Source organism: Aquarana catesbeiana, linkage group LG01 (assembly GCF_042186555.1).
Source record: "Aquarana catesbeiana isolate 2022-GZ linkage group LG01, ASM4218655v1, whole genome shotgun sequence".
Classification (NCBI taxonomy): Eukaryota; Metazoa; Chordata; class Amphibia; order Anura; family Ranidae; genus Aquarana; species Aquarana catesbeiana.
Window position 1 is genome coordinate 404,994,641 of NC_133324.1, and position 16,059 is coordinate 405,010,699.

At 38.8% G+C, this 16,059-nt stretch overlaps 1 protein-coding gene across 1 annotated transcript in view; it reads right to left on the reverse strand.

The window, feature by feature from the left end:
* Nucleotides 1-16,059, reverse strand: part of SPATA6L (spermatogenesis associated 6 like) — a 112,086-nt gene that overhangs the window by 16,987 nt on the left and 79,040 nt on the right. Inside the window, exons 7-10 of the mRNA XM_073634966.1 lie at nucleotides 7,560-7,637; nucleotides 7,217-7,477; nucleotides 2,099-2,195; nucleotides 1,579-1,622 (exon numbers count right to left, since the gene is read on the reverse strand). Of these exons, the coding sequence (XP_073491067.1) occupies nucleotides 1,579-1,622; nucleotides 2,099-2,195; nucleotides 7,217-7,477; nucleotides 7,560-7,637 (480 nt within the window). The remainder of the gene's footprint in view (nucleotides 1-1,578; nucleotides 1,623-2,098; nucleotides 2,196-7,216; nucleotides 7,478-7,559; nucleotides 7,638-16,059) is intronic.

The window sequence follows — 16,059 nt, forward strand, 5'->3', positions numbered from 1 at the left end:
TTAGTTTTCCGCGCTTTGCTTTTAGGCCAAAAAGTTACATTTTGGTCTGATCTGACCAGAGCACCTTCTTCCACATGTTTGCTGGGTTCCCCACATGGCTTCTCACAAACTTCAAACGGGACTTCTTATGGCTTTCTTTCAACAATGGCATTCTTCTTTCCACTCTTCCATAAAGGCCAGATTAGTGGAGTGCATGACAAATAGTTGTCCTGTGCACAGATTCTCCCACCTAACCTGTGGATCTCTGCAGCTCCTCCAGAGTTACCATGGGCCTCTTGGCTGCTTCTCTGATGAATGCTCTCCTTGCTCGGCCTGTCAGTTTAGGTGGACAGCCATGTCTTGGTAGGTTTGCAGTTGTGCCATACACTTTCTTTTTTCAGATGATGGAATGAACAGTGCTCCGTGAGATATTCCAAGCTTGGGATATTTTTTTATAACCTAACCATGCTTTAAACTTCTCCACAACTTTATCCTTGACCTGTCTGGTGTGTTCCTTGGCCTTCATGATGCTGTTTGTTCACTAAGGATCTCTAACAGACATCTGAGGGCTTCACAGAATAGCTATATTTATACTGAGATTAAATTACACACAGGTGGACTTTATTTACTAATTAGGTGACTTCTGAAGGCAATTGGTTACAGTAAATTTTAGTTAGGGGTTTCAGAGTAAAGAGGGCTGAATACAAATGCACGCCACACTTTTCATATATTTATTTGTAAAAAAAATTGAAAACCATTTATCATTTTCTTTCCACTTCACAATTATGCCACTTTGTATTGGTCTATCACATAAAATCCCAATAACATACATTTACATTTTTGGTTGTAAAATGTGGAAAATTTCAAGGGGTATGAATACTTTTTCAAGACATTGTATGATAAAAATGATAGACCCTTCATTTCTTTGTAAATGGGGAATTTTACAAAATCTGCAGGGAATCAAATAATTATTTTCCCCACTGTATGCTGAAACATATATATTTTATTTCCGATTTTTTCATACATTGTATCACAGTGGATAAGAAGAGCAAGATCTGTACAGTGACCCATAGGCTTGAGAAAGAGGTTGAGCCCAGAAAAAGCTGCCTTGTTACCACAATTTGAAGTAGGTGGAGTTATTGACAGAGCTCTCACCTAGAATAACAAGGATGTAGACAATTGCCATCCTGACATGTTGGATTCTATTTGCTATCCCTGGGGAGGGGATAGCTACAGGGTCATAATAATGAGTGCATATAAAATACTGATTAATAAATTTGGATATCTTAAAGCACCGCAAACTTTTGTTTTTTCATAGTATAGTGCTGATCCTTTCCTATGTGTTTAGGGGAACTAGTTAAATTCTTCTTTAAGCTTTTTGCACTATAAAACTATAGAGTTTATTATACATAGAGAAATGTTTCTTTTATTCTATAAAAATGATCTGTTACTTACAAATGAAGCCATCTTGTCACATTATTATTTTTCATGTATTTATAGTTATAAAAATGACATGCATGGGAGTCTGAGCAAGGATTATCAGTTAATAGATCTTAGAGAGCTCGTAGTTACATTAAATACAATGCTGCAGAAACATACCTTTTCTTCAGATGTTGTGCACTGCAGGTCATCAAAAGTCAATGCTAGGTAAAATAAACATAATAAAATTACATTTTTGCATTTTGTGCTAGGGCAGCATAAAAACGAAAAAAATTCCATAACTGCAACAAAATTAAAATGTCCCCTCCCCCCTCTGTGAGATCAACCGTAAAAAATGCATGCATCTCCGAACAAAAGATTGTAATTCTGTTATACAAATAACAAATAAACAAAAAAAATATTAAAAATGCAGTACAAACAAAAAGAAAAACAATGTCATCAAAGGAAATTTTAAGATTGATTAGCCCATGTTGCTAATAAAATATGAGACTTTTTAGCGATAAGATCCCTTTTCCAGGCAGTATGTGAACTCTCCCTCTAACGCTGTTATTCATGTTACCCCTGAAACAGACTAACATTTACACTGCTTGGTGTGGCCATATACTTTTTTATTGTGTGGCACATGAAAAAGAAAAAGGACAGCAACTACAAAAATCATCATATAATCACAAAAACTCACCTCTCCTTAAATGATTTTCACTACTTGAATGACGCTTGGACTTCGGAGATTGCAGCTGAGATGAAGTTTTCTCACCCACTGGCTTGGATGGGTCAACCTGAACAGAAAGATCACTGAAAATGTGATATATTCATATGAAAATATATTAAAAACACAAAAGTAAGTATTAATCAATAATATTTAATGACAAGAAGATCAAAAATTAAAGTGGGTGGTAAAAAAAATTGGCAGATTTGTTGTGTACAAAGGGGCAGTCTCAGTGGGAATTGAAAAATGAAGAATGTATAGGTAGGAAGATATTGTATAAACTCCACATATGCTTCAGAATGTGTTTCTTTAGAGAAGGGAGAAGTAATGTCACAATAACGCCTTATCAACCTCTAATAGTAGTTTTCATTTGTGTAGTCATATTCTTTAAAGAAACCAGTACTGCTGAGGTACCAAGGCTACTACTACAGACCCATTCTTTTGAAAATACTAGTTCCACAGCTGTAATGCTGATCCTATGGCTTTAGTGCTTTTTAACTCACATAATTGGAAAATGTATGCAGATTAGAAGATTAGATTAAGTATTAATGAGAAAAAAAATGAACTTAAATGATTTTAGCAAATGGCTGAAATATAACAGAGTGAAAAATGTAAGGGGGTCTGAATACTTTCCATCCCCACTGTAATTGTGAAGTGGAAGGAAAATGATAAATGGTTTTCAACATTTTTTACAAATAAATATGTAAAAAGTGTGGTGTACATTTGTATTCAGCCCCCCTGAGTCAATACTTTGTAAAACCACCTTTCGCTCCAATTACAGCTGCAAGTCTTTTTGGGTATTTCTCTACCAGCTTTGCACATCTAGAGAGTGACATTTTTGCCTATTCTTCTTTGCAAAATAGCTCAAGCTCTGTTAGATTGGATGGAGAGCGTCTGTAAACAGCAATTTTTAAGTCTTGCCACAGATTCCCAATTGGATTTAGGTCTGAACTTTGACTGTGCCATTCTAACACATGAATATGCTTTGATCTAAACTCTTCCATTGTAGCTCTGGCTGTATGTTTAGGGTCGTTGTCCTGCTGGAAGGTGAACCTCCACCCCAGTCTCAAGTCTTTTGCAGACTCTAATGCCCGTACACACGATCGGATTTTCCAACAACAAATGTTGGATGCGAGCTTGTTGGCTGAAAGTCTGACCGTGTGTACGCTCCATCGAACATTTGTTGTCGGACTTTCTGCCAACAAATGTTGGCTAGCAGGTTCTCAAATTTTCCGCCAACAAAACTTTGTTGTCGAAATTTCCGATCGTGTGTACCAGGAATAACAGGTTTTCTTCTAAGATTGCCCTGTATTTGGCTCCATCCATCTTCCCATCAACTCTGACCAGCTTCCCTATTCCTGCTGAAGAAAAGCATCCCCACAACATGATGCTGCCACCACCATGTTTCGCGATGGGTGATGTGCAGTGTTAGTTTTCTGCCACACATAGCATTTTGCTTTTAGGCCAAATTTTAATTTTGGTCTCATCTGACCAGAGCACCTTCTTCCACATGTTTGCTGTGGCTTCTCGCAAAATTGCAAATGGGATTTTTTATGGCTTTCTTTAAACAATGGCTTTCTTCTTTCCACTCTTCCAATAAAGGCCAGATTTGTGGAGTACATGACTAATAGTTGTTCTGTGGACAGATTCTCCCACCTGAGCTGTGGATGTCTGCAGCTCCACCAGAGTTACAATGGGCCTCTTGGCTGCGTCTCCGATTAATGCTTTCCTTGCCCGGCCTCTCAGTTTAGGTGGGCGGACATGTCTTGGTAGGTTTGCAGTTGTGCCATACTCTTTCCATTTTCAGAAGATGGATTGAACAGTGCTCCGTGAGATGTTCAAAGCTTGGGAGATTTTTTTACAACCTAAACCTGCTTTAAACTTCTCCACAACTTTATCCCTGACCTGTCTGGTGTGTTCCTTGGCCTTCATGCTGCTATCTGTTCACTAAGGTTCTTTAACAAACCTCTGAGGGCTTCACAGAACAGCTGTATTTATACTGAGATTAAATTACACACAGGTGGACGCTATTTACTAATTAGGTGGCTTCTGAAGGCAATTGGTTACACTAGATTAAGTTAGGGGTATCAAAGTAAAGGGGGCTGAATACAAATGCACATCACACTTCTCAGATATTTATTTGTAAAAAAATAGAAAACCATTTATCATTTTCCTTCCACTTCACAATTATGTGCCACTTTGTATTGGTCTATCACATAAAATCCCAATAAAATACATTTATGTTTTTGGTTGTAACATGACAAAATGTGGAAAATTTCAAGGGATATGAATATTTTTTTGAGGCACTGTATGTATTTTTAAAGTGCACTATTAAAACACAGGATCATCTGCTAAATGAAAAGTAAGCATTTGAAGGCAGATGGTAAATAGTTTTATGTTCTTTATAACTCTGGACGGTATCATGATTATGATAAGTTTAGTTTATCACACCACTTTCTTCCTAGTACAATAAAAAACATGTTCTTTATTGTTCTGCTATTCTGATAAACAGGCCATTTTATCATATTTTGCGCTACAAATATCACTTAAAGAATATTTTTTTCATCTCTGCACCTTCTGCACTCCATCACCATGCCAATAAAAAACAAAACGAATAAGATTAGATTACTAATCATGTCCCGGACCCACAAACACCTTTTATTATCTTTATTAAGTGTAAAATCCACTTCTATGTATCTGGAGGTTCTCAATTGCTCTGTCACAAGGCTTTTTGACCTTCCTGATTTCAGAGACAAGCCTTGCCCCTAAATCTTAGCCCCATTCACATACCATCTAATTTTGCAATGAAAGCACCTCCACAACTGGTAGTAGCGTTCCTATGTAAATGTTTACAATCCAGTTCTTTGTATGTAATTAAGATATTAAAAAAATATTATAGTTAAAGGCGTTGTTTTGTTTGCCGATTAGATTGAATGCTAGGGCATTTGTGAATTCCTCATTGCATAGAATTTCTACACCCATGTCCTTTACTAGCTATGAGATGATTGAGCAGTTGCCATTTCTTTTTTTTGTGTTTGATTCTGCCAAACACATACATATTCAGTTGTTTGGAACAAGTCTCTACTTGCGTGTTGCTTAACCTTTAATAAGTTGGGGCTTTCTTTTATTACGGTAAGTCTGCTGTCAAAGTATGTTTTGCTAAAAAAAAATTTGGGTGGTAACATAAAGCAAAGCTATACATTGCAGAAACTCTTTTACATGGCAGTATGGTTGTTGATGGCATACTTAACCACTTCACGCAAAATCACGCACCTGTATGTCATTTTGTTTAAGTGGTTGTACCGGGGTGATGCCTGCAGCCAGAGGCATCACCCTGGTACCGTTTTTTAGAGCTGACGGTCGGCTTTCAAATAATGACATTGATGTGGCTAATGAGCCGCTCGTCCGTTATCACAAGCAAAGGGAGGGGACATCCCCCCCTTCCCACCGCCTTCCGCTGCTCCGACCGGGTCTCCCGTGCCACTGGGAGACCCGAGCGACCAGCCTGCATATCCGCCGGCTGGCCGGAGTCGTGAACAAAGATGGAATCGGCTTCTATCTGGTCTCCAATGTAGTAACTCGGAAGTGACATCACTTCTGGTTTAGTCGGCAGCCAATGGCACAGATTTAAAAAAATTTAGGGTATTCAAAAACGCAGATTTTGGCATTTTGAATACTTTGAAGAGGAGGGGTTTGGGGTCTTATAGACCCCAGATCCTTCCATAAAGAGTACCTGTCACTGCCTATTACTGTCACAAGGGATTCCTTGTGACAGCAATAAAAGTGATCAGAAATTTTTTTTAAAGGAACAGTGTAAAAATAATAAAAAAATTTAAAATAAATAAGAAAAAAACCTAAAAATTTTAAAGCGCCCCCTGTGCACCAAAGATACTGCATACTGTATGTAAGTCATGCCCGCAAATGTAAACAGTGTTCAAATCACACATGTGAGGTACCGCCACAATCATTAGAGCAAGAGGAATAATTCTGGCAAAAGACCTCCTCTGTAACTCCAAACTAGTAACCTTTTAAACGTCGCCGATGGAGATTTTTAAGTACCGTAGTTTGTCTCCATTCCACGAGTGCGTGCAATTTTAAAGTGTAACATGTTAGGTATCTATTTACTCAGCGTAACATCCTCTTTCACAATATGCAAAAAATTGGGCTAACTTTACTGTTTTCTTGTTTATTTTTTTTATTTATTTTTTATTCAAAAAAGTGTATTTTTTCCACAAAAATTGTGTTTGAAAGACTGTTGCGCAAATACGGTGTGTTATAAAATATTGCAACAACCGCCATGTTATTCTATAGGATCTTTGCTAAAAAATGATATATAATGTTTTGGGGTTCTAAGTAATTTTTTAGCAAAAAATACAGATTTTAGCTAGTAAACAACAAGTGTCAGAAATAGGCTTGGTCTTGAAGTGGTTAAAGACCTGACTCCAGGGTAGACAAAGTATATATATATATATATATATATATATATATATATATATATATATATATATATATTAGAGCATAAAATATACTGGGTAAAATTGTGGATGTGACCAGAATGCTAGTGTGGTTTTAAGAGGGATGTTTAAATAAGAATGTATCACTGATGTTGAACGAGAAAGCCTGGCTCACAATCACTGCTCTAATTCATCCTAAAGGTGTTCTGTTGGGTTCAGGACAGGACTCCGTGCAGGTCAGTCATGTTCCTCCACCCCAAACTTGCTCATCCATGTCTTGGTGGACCTTGCTTTGTGCACCTGTCCAAATCATTTGGCGGAGGGGTGATTATGGTGTGGGGTTGTTTTTCAGGAGTTGGGCCTCTTAGTTCCAGTGAAGGGAACTCTTAAGGCGTCAGCATACCAAGACATTTTGGACAATTTCATGCTCCTAACTTTGTGGGAACAGTTTGGAGATTGCACCTTCCTATTCCAACATGACTGCACACCAGTGCACAAAGCAAGGTTTATAAATACATGGATGAGCGAGTTTGGGGTGGAGGAACTTGGCAAGGTAAATGTATTCTAGGATTGCCCTGAAGAACAGCATACCAAAAGATTTTCATCAAGAAGGTGCACTTATTTTTTAAATACTTACATGTCGTACAATAAATGGGGGTTTTGTATCTGCGTCTGACTTAAACTCATAACCGTCCAGTTTCAATTGAGCAAGGCGTTGTTGATTGTCCTTATTAAGCTCACACATTCGCCGTTGTGCATAAGGTGAAGGAGATCGAGACTTAGATGATCTAGTAGGACTTCGGTAACTTTGTTCTGGGCTGGAGTAACTTTTTGCTGGCATTCTTGATTTTCTTCTAGGAGAATTTGGCAAAGACCTCTGACACTGTATTTTGCTTGACTGGAACAACAAATAGTCATATACAAATGTCACAGAACCTGCTTGAGTAACTGAGTAACAGATGATTCAATGTTTAACTTACTGAACGTTTTTTCTTGAATTCTTTTGGCTTTTCTTTTATTGTTGTTCTTGTAGAGAACTCGATTTTGGGTGCAATTCCCTTAAAAGAAAATTACTGTCAAAATACGTTTTTAGATAATATATGTGGGCATTACACAACTTTTACAATACCTTTTAACTTGATTTTCACTATACTAAATTTGTGTTATTTTGTTTATTATTTTTATCATTGTGCTTTATTAACTGTATGGAGTGTTAACATATTACACAGACAATAAGGTTGATTTACTAAAACTGGAGAGTGTAAAATCTTGGGCACCTCTGCAGAGAAACCAATCAGCTTCAGGGTTTTTGTCAAAGCTTAATTGAACAAGCTGAAGTTAAAAGCTGATTAGCTACCATACACAGCTGCAATAGATTTTGCACTTTCCATTTTTAGTAAATCCCATTGCATTGAAAAATAAAAAGATGCCCATTATGAAATTCCAAAGGCTGTACTAAAGCTTTATGCCGCGTACACACGGTCGGACTTTTCGTCTACAAAAGTCCGACAGCCTGTCCGACATACTTCCGACGTACCTTCGGCGGACTTGCGGCAGACTTTCTTACGAACGGACTTGCCTACACACGACCACACAAAAGTACGACAGCCTAGTACGCGGTGACGTACACCAAGTCCGACGAGACTATAAAACGGAAGTTCAATAGCCCGTACGACACCCTTTGGGCTCCTTCTGCTAATCTCGTGTTTATCTCGTGTTAGTAGAAGTTTGGTGAGAGACGATTCGCGCTTGTGAGACTCGTATTTTTCAGTTCGTTTTAACTGTTGTTCAGTCTGTGCTTGTGAGGTTTGTATCTGCTTTTCAGTGCGTTTGGTCAGTTGGCATTGAGAAATCTTTGTTTTATTGGCCGCTCGTTCCTGATTTTCAGGTCGTTCTTCACAGGCCTTGCTGTTCTTCAGTGCGTTCTGTTTAGTGCGTTCTGACCAGCCGACCGTTTTGAAGCCATGTTACCTGTACGTACTCGTCGTCGAGCTCGTGCATTGTATGTGCTTGGTGCTGTAGTTTATTCTTCAGCCCAAGACCAGTCCATGAACAGGGCGAGGAGGAGTTCATGGACCAAGAATTGGTTGCTTCAGCGTGACCAGTTCTGTCACATGCCTTTGCTCCGTGAGATCCGTGAGAATAATCCTGAGGATTTCAGGAACTTTCTCCGGATGACGGACCCCGTTTTTGACCGTTTGTTGGCTTTGCTGACCCCCTATATCAGCAGGCAGGATACCTGCATGAGGCAAGCCATCACTCCGGAGCAGAGGCTGGTCGCTACCTTGCGGTATTTGGCCACAGGGAGAAGCCTGCAGGACCTTAAGTTCTCGACAGGCATCTCCCCCCAGGCTCTGGGGATCATTATCCCAGAGACCTGTTCTGCCATCATCCAGGTCCTGCAGAAGGACTATATTAAGGTAAGATATTTTTCTTTTATTAGCATCACATGTTCTTTTATGTAATCTTTGATAATGTAATGTATTTCTTGCTTCAAACACTACTTACCATCATTGCAATATAGTGTGAATGTCCCCTTTTTATCCTCACACATGCTGGATTTTTTTCCTGTTATATTTTGTCATGCATGTATATTTTCCTTCAATAACCTCCCCAGCATGAAGTGATGGGAACATATCCACCTAGTCTACTCATTTTGAATGTATTTTGTTTGAGTGTATTTAGTGTGCTTATAATTAGCAATTAGCTAGATTTCCCAACCCCCCCCCCCCCCACCTAAACTCACTCCAAATAGTGTGCTGCTAAATAGCAATTATCTAGATTTCACAACCCCCCCCACCCTCGTAAAAATTAGCTTGAATGTTCTGTGGTGTTGATTTGTCTAAAGCAAATATATGTTGCACTTTGCAAAATGCATGTGCACTGTACAGGTGCATTTGTTCCAGTGCTTTAGTAAATGAGCAGAAGCTCTGCTGATTTCCATCATCAAATCATATGCAAGCCTCAAAGTGTTTTCATTAATTGCCTTTGCATGTGATTGTGTACTCCTTGCAACATGAATGCCTTTTTACATTACCTCATTTACTGTAAGCTGGTTAGCAACTGCACCTGCAGAGTGCGACAACTGCAGTCTTGTAGCCTTTTTAGTCCCTAAATTCCTGCGTGTCCTAAAAGTAATCTTTTTTAGGGATTTCACAACCCCCTAAAATGTAATCAATGTTCCATCAGAGGGGGTGAGCAATCTGATAAGTGTGCCTTTCCATATTAGTTATTCCAGAAGAATTAAATTATTGAATGTTATACTGATGCTGGGGAATAATGTTTTTAATTGTCTAATTTTCTTGCAATGTTAGCTTCAAAATTAATTGATTTTGGTTTTCTTGTTTGATTCCCCAGTTTTCTTCAACGCCACAGGAATGGCAGACTGTGGCATCCCATTTTGCCAGCCGTTGGGACTTTCCCAATTGTGGAGGGGCTATAGATGGGAAACATGTCCACATTGTGCCACCACCCCATTCGGGGTCATACTATTTTAATTATAAGGGGTTCCACAGTATTGTTTTAATGGCGGTGGTGTCGGCACACTATGATTTTTTATATGTGGACGTGGGGAAGAATGGCCGGATGTCGGATGGAGGAGTATTTGCCCAGACGGAGTTCTGCCAGCGTCTCCAGAGTGGTGGCCTGGGATTGCCACCTGATGCGGATAACGTGGAAGGACTCCCCTTTGTCTTCATTGCCGATGAAGCCTTCGCTCTCAGCAAGCACCTCATGAGGCCATTCCCCCAAAGAACCCTCACCCCGGAGAGGAGGGTTTTTAATTTCCGGCTGGCCAGAGCTAGAAGAGTGGTTGAGAATGCGTTTGGAATTCTGGCCAGCCGGTTCCGCCTGTTTCAAACAGCCATTAATTTGGCGGAATACAAACTTAATTTTATCATTTTATCGTGCTGCATTCTGCACAACTTTTTAAACAAACATTCTCATAATTATATAGGCACAGTTGGGCCTGAGGCCGGACAAATAGATGCCAACCTTACGGGCCTGGATACTGTCCGTACTGGCTTGGCCCCCCAAAGTGCCCGTCAAGTTAGACAGCAATATGTTAATTATTTTATGGGTAGGGGGGCCATTGCAATGGGCCAGGATATTTAATTTTTTACAATAAAAAAAATATTGATGAAATCTTGCATTATATTTATTGCTTGCCTTTCTTTTGGGCTGTCTCCTAGGTTATGGTCGAGCAGTTGTAGTGCCAACTGTATTTTAATTTTAAATGTCTAAATAAGCTCCATTGCCACTGTAAACAACTTTTTTACAATTATAACCAAACTGATACTGAGCCTTGAAATAACAAACCACACATTTATTTAATTCCTATAAGGAGATGTTTTTATTAATGGTTGTTATGCATTCAGTTCTGCATTTAGTATAAAATGTTCATAGACAAAAATATAATGATATCTTAATAATGTAGAAAAATATAATTATATTTAAATATTTCTACCTAATCCACAAAAAAATATTTTTGGCTTTTTGATTTTCGCAAACAGGCTTTTTTTTTTTTTTTTTTTTTTTTTTTTGGTTTTTTAAAATCAAGTTTAGTTTTTTTTTTTTGTTTTTTTGAAAATCAAGTTTTGTTATTTTTTTGGTTTTTTAAAATCAAGTTTTGTTATTTTTTTGGTTTTTTTGAAAATAAAGTTTTGTTATTTTTTTGGTTTTTTTGAAAATCAAGTTTTATTATTTTTTTGGTTTTTTAAAATCAAGTTTTGTTATTTTTTTGGTTTTTTTGAAAATAAAGTTTTGTTATTTTTTTGTTTTTTTTGAAAATCAAGTTTTGTTATTTTTTTGGTTTTTTAAAATCAAGTTTTGTTATTTTTTTGTTTTTTTGAAAATCAAGTTTTGTTATTTTTTTGGTTTTTTTGAAAATCAAGTTTTGTTATTTATTTGGTTTTTTAAAATCAAGTTTTGTTATTTTTTCGGTTTTTGAAAATCAAGTTTTGTTATTTTTTTGTGTTTTTTAAAATCAAGTTTTTTTATTTTTTTGGTTTTTTTAAAATCAAGTTTTTTTTTTTTTTGTGTTTTTTCAAATCAAGTTTTTTTATTTTTTTGGTTTTTTTAAAATCAAGTTTTTTTTTTTTTGTGTTTTTTAAAATCAAGCTTTGTTATTTTTTTGGTTTTTTTAAAATCAAGTTTTTTTTTTTTTTTGTGGTTTTTGAGAAAATCAAGTTTTATTTTTTTGTGGATTTTTTAGGTATTTACGAGAAACAGCCCTCCTTTTTTCAATTAGGTTAAACAGCCATTTCTGTTCAGCCAAAAAAATAAAGAGAAGGCCCAGAATGGGGTCAGCAAAACAGGAAATGAAGGACATGATTGATGTTTTGGGGTTTCAAAAAGGGCATTTAGATTCGACCCAAAACATCAATCATGTCCTTCATTTCCTGCTGCATACGATCCAGCCGATTACGCATTTCATCAATGTCCTTATTCCAGGCCATTATTTGACCAATTAGCCGTTGGGCACTTTCTGAGGTGAAATAGTCACTTCTTGTTGTACCTAAAGTGGAATGAAACCAAAAAAGGTCTTTAGAAATATGCACACATACATAGTTTACCTTACCATAATAAAGCTGTTGTCTCAGACACTGACCTGGTGGGGTGCCCATGTAGCATAATTCCTCCACATCCTCGGGGGTGGCGCTGTTGCTTGAATCAAGCACAACCAGATCCCCTAAAATAGAGTAGACAAATTACATTAAACAAAAGGCAGTCATGCATAGATTAACGTAAGCTGGTGTGTCAGACACTCACCTGGTGGGGTGCCCATGTCGCCCACCTCTCCTTCCTCCACATCCTCAGTGGGACTTGGGCTGATTTCCCAATCATGTTTGGCTTTGGGTGGACTGTCTTCTTGTTGGCTGAGTGATTTTTCCCCTATGTGAAACAAAAAATTATTAATCTACTTAGCACACAGATATTTTAGTACATAGTAATTTTCCAACATTTGTAGTGAAGTGGTTTGTGTAGAGTTCCTATTTTACCTCAATATTTAAAATTATAAAGACATATCGTATAGATAGATATCTAGATATCAATATCTCAAAATATAGTTAGTAATCTTTTGATCTCTCTCTCTCTCTCTCTCTATATCTGGAACAAAATCTATAAATATCTAACTAAATGTAAAGCAAAAAAAAAAGATAACTTAAAATATTCAAAAAGAATGTTTTACATTTCTATATCTATCTACCTATCTCTATATTTCTCTCTCTCTATATATTTCTCTCTCTCTCTCTCTCTCTATATATCTCTCTCTATATATATCTCTATATATATCTATCTATCTATATATATATATATATATATATATATATATATATATATCTTTATCTATCTATATCTATATATCTATATAATAGATATATATATAGATATATATATAGATATATATATAGATAGATAGATCTATCTATAGATATGTAACGAAGTTTATTAAAAGATCGTTTAAAACGATGAACAAAAAAATCGTATAGGAAGGAAAAGCACATGGAGCAGTATACAAGGTAATAAACACAAGAGAAAAACACGACAAGTACTTACTTTTTTTAAGAACTTTCCGGATACGTCTGTATTGATCCGGCTCCCTGAGTTTCAGGTCAGACCATCTTTTTCGAAGTTGATCCTTGGAGCGCTGGACCCCAAAAGATGCCTGCAAAGTGTCCACGACCTTCGCCATTATTTTGGCCTTGCGCAAATTTGGCCGTGCGTACGGCCCATACTTCCCATCATAGTCGTCTTTGTGAAGAATGGCCACCATCTCCACCATCTCTTTAAAACTCAAATTAGAGGCCTTAAATCTAGGCCTCACAGATTTTGTTGACGTTCCAGCCTCCGGGCTGTCTCCACTACCTGAGGTCGTCAACATGTCAGGTGTCTCCGCCATTATTTACTCCACTACGCGCCGTAACAAAAAATGGGCGGAGAACATGAGTTAAAATCGAACGTCAGGGGCGGGCGACGCAGGCGGAGTTTCACACATACGTAGTATGTAAAGAGGGCCCTTGCGCACGTGTCGTACGTACGTTCTGTGCGTCGAATTAGGGGGCGGAGAACATGAGTTAATTTCGAACGTCAGGGGCGGGCGACGCAGGCGGAGTTTCACACATGCGTAGTATGTAAAGAGGGCCCTTGCGCACGTGTCGTACGTACGTTCTGTGCGTCGAATTAGGGGGCGGAGAACATGAGTTAATTTCGAACGTCAGGGGCGGGCGACGCAGGCGGAGTTTCACACATGCGTAGTATGTAAAGAGGGCCCTTGCGCACGTGTCGTACGTACGTTCTGTGCGTCGAATTAGGGGGCGGAGAACATGAGTTAATTTCGAACGTCAGGGGCGGGCGACGCAGGCGGAGTTTCACACATGCGTAGTGTGTAAAGAGGGCCCTTGCGCACGTGTCGTACGTACGTTCTGTGCGTAGGTGATAGTGGACCAGGACGTTACAAAACGAAGGTAATTTTAGATATATTTTTTTTGGGGTTTTATTATGGTCATGACTTTGTAGCAAGTGGCCTATATGGCTTGATAGATTGATGAGGCCTACATAGGGAGAAGATGATGAGGGGTTAGCAGAAACCTATAATAAAAGTGTTTTTTGTCTTGTGACTTCATCTTTTCCAGATATAATGAATCCCCTATTTAAGGATCCAGAGTTCCTTACAGCTTTTATTTCTAAATATCGAGAGATGAGGAATTTGTGGGAGGTGAAACACCCTCAGTATTATGCAAAGCATGTGAGGAAGTCAACGCTGGAGAGACTTCTGTCCTTTGTCCAGGCGACCATCCCGGAAGCAACAATGGAGACATTGCTCAAGAAAATTGGGGTCTTGAGGAACATGTATAAGAGGGAGCATAAGAAGATCCAGGAATCAAGGAGATCAGGAGCATCAGCAGATGATGTTTATGTACCCAGGCTGTGGTACTACAATCAACTCCGTTTTCTTGATGACCAGAATGAAGCCAGGCCATCACTTTCAACCCTTCCCTCCACCCTTCCCTCCACCCTTCCCTCCACCCCAGCAGAGGCTGATGAGGAGCAAGCTGGGTCTTCCATCCTGGATGAACCAGACATGACCATCTGGAGTCAGGTAAATTATTTTAACAAATATTTACTGTACTAATATTAATGATGTTAACTGGATGTTATAATTGTCTAAAATAATTTTGCACTCAAAATTGTGTATACATATCAATTGACAGTAGTGGCTAAATATGTTTGGCACCTGCTTGAAATAATTAGGGTGTCTGATTAGACTCTTTTATTAAAGAGATGTATTCACATTGAATTTGCTATTCATGAGAAGCAAACTGTGTGTCATTGATGAACCCAAAAAAATATACTCAAACTATTGTCCTTTTTTTATACACAGGATGAGTCCATCCAGGAGGAATGTGGGGAAAGTGGCAGGCAGGAGGAGACCGGGCCCATGGACAGCCTGGAGGAGGCCGGATTCACCATCATCCTGGAGGAGGCTGGGCCCAGTGTCAGGCAGGAGGTGGCTGCTCCCAGTGAGGTGGCTGCTCCCAGTGAGGTGGCTGGGCCAAGTGAGGTGGCTGGGCCAAGTGAGGTGGCTGGGCCCAGTAGGAGCCTGACCGAATCCCAAGTGCCTCCCCTCCACCTTCCCAAAAAAAGGGCCAGGAAGGGGATGGTCACACAGGACGCATCCCTGCGCCTCATGCAAGAGGCCACCCGTTTTTTAAGGAGCCCCCCCGAAGCGGAAGAATCCTATGGCTGCTACTTAGCCAGCAGGCTTCTTCAGATGGATTGGGAGCAGCGCCTCATTTGTGAGCGCCTATTTGGGGAAACAATCCATAAGGGGCTGCAGGGCACGCTAACACAAAACACCCAACTACATGAGGCAGCCCCCCCTCCTCCTCCTCCTCCTCCTCCTCCTCCTCCTCCTGCCACAACTGAAACACCACAGCCACAGCCTCCAAAGAAGGCTACAGGGAAGGCTGCAGGGCAGCGTGGAGGAAAGGCTGCAGGGAAGAGAAGAAAGTGATGACCTGGGTTCAGTCTGGTCTGACAGAAGACGCAGGCTGTTGTAGGACCACAGTCTGGGGACATCTAGAGCATCTGCTGGTGCTGTTGATCTCTGGGATTCTTGGACCAGATTGTGCTCCCTCTTATATGGACTCCGCAAGATCCCAATTTTCTTGTACACCGACTTTTTCCAGCGTTGACTTCCTCTTTATTTTATTTTGACCATGAATAAATGGATCTTTTTGGAGTTTAGCAAAAGACTTTATGTGTTTTCTTTTAAATCATTGATTTTACACACAATGTTAAATTAACAAGGGACAACAATCTCATTGAGTTTGAAAAAAACACACCAAAAATACATTACTAATGTTAATAATGTTCAAGTGGTAAGTCTTGAAAATAAAAAAATTTACATAACCAAAAACGGTGCTTTGGGTTAACTTTATCTAAAAACTAAAAAATAATCACTATAAAAAAAAAATA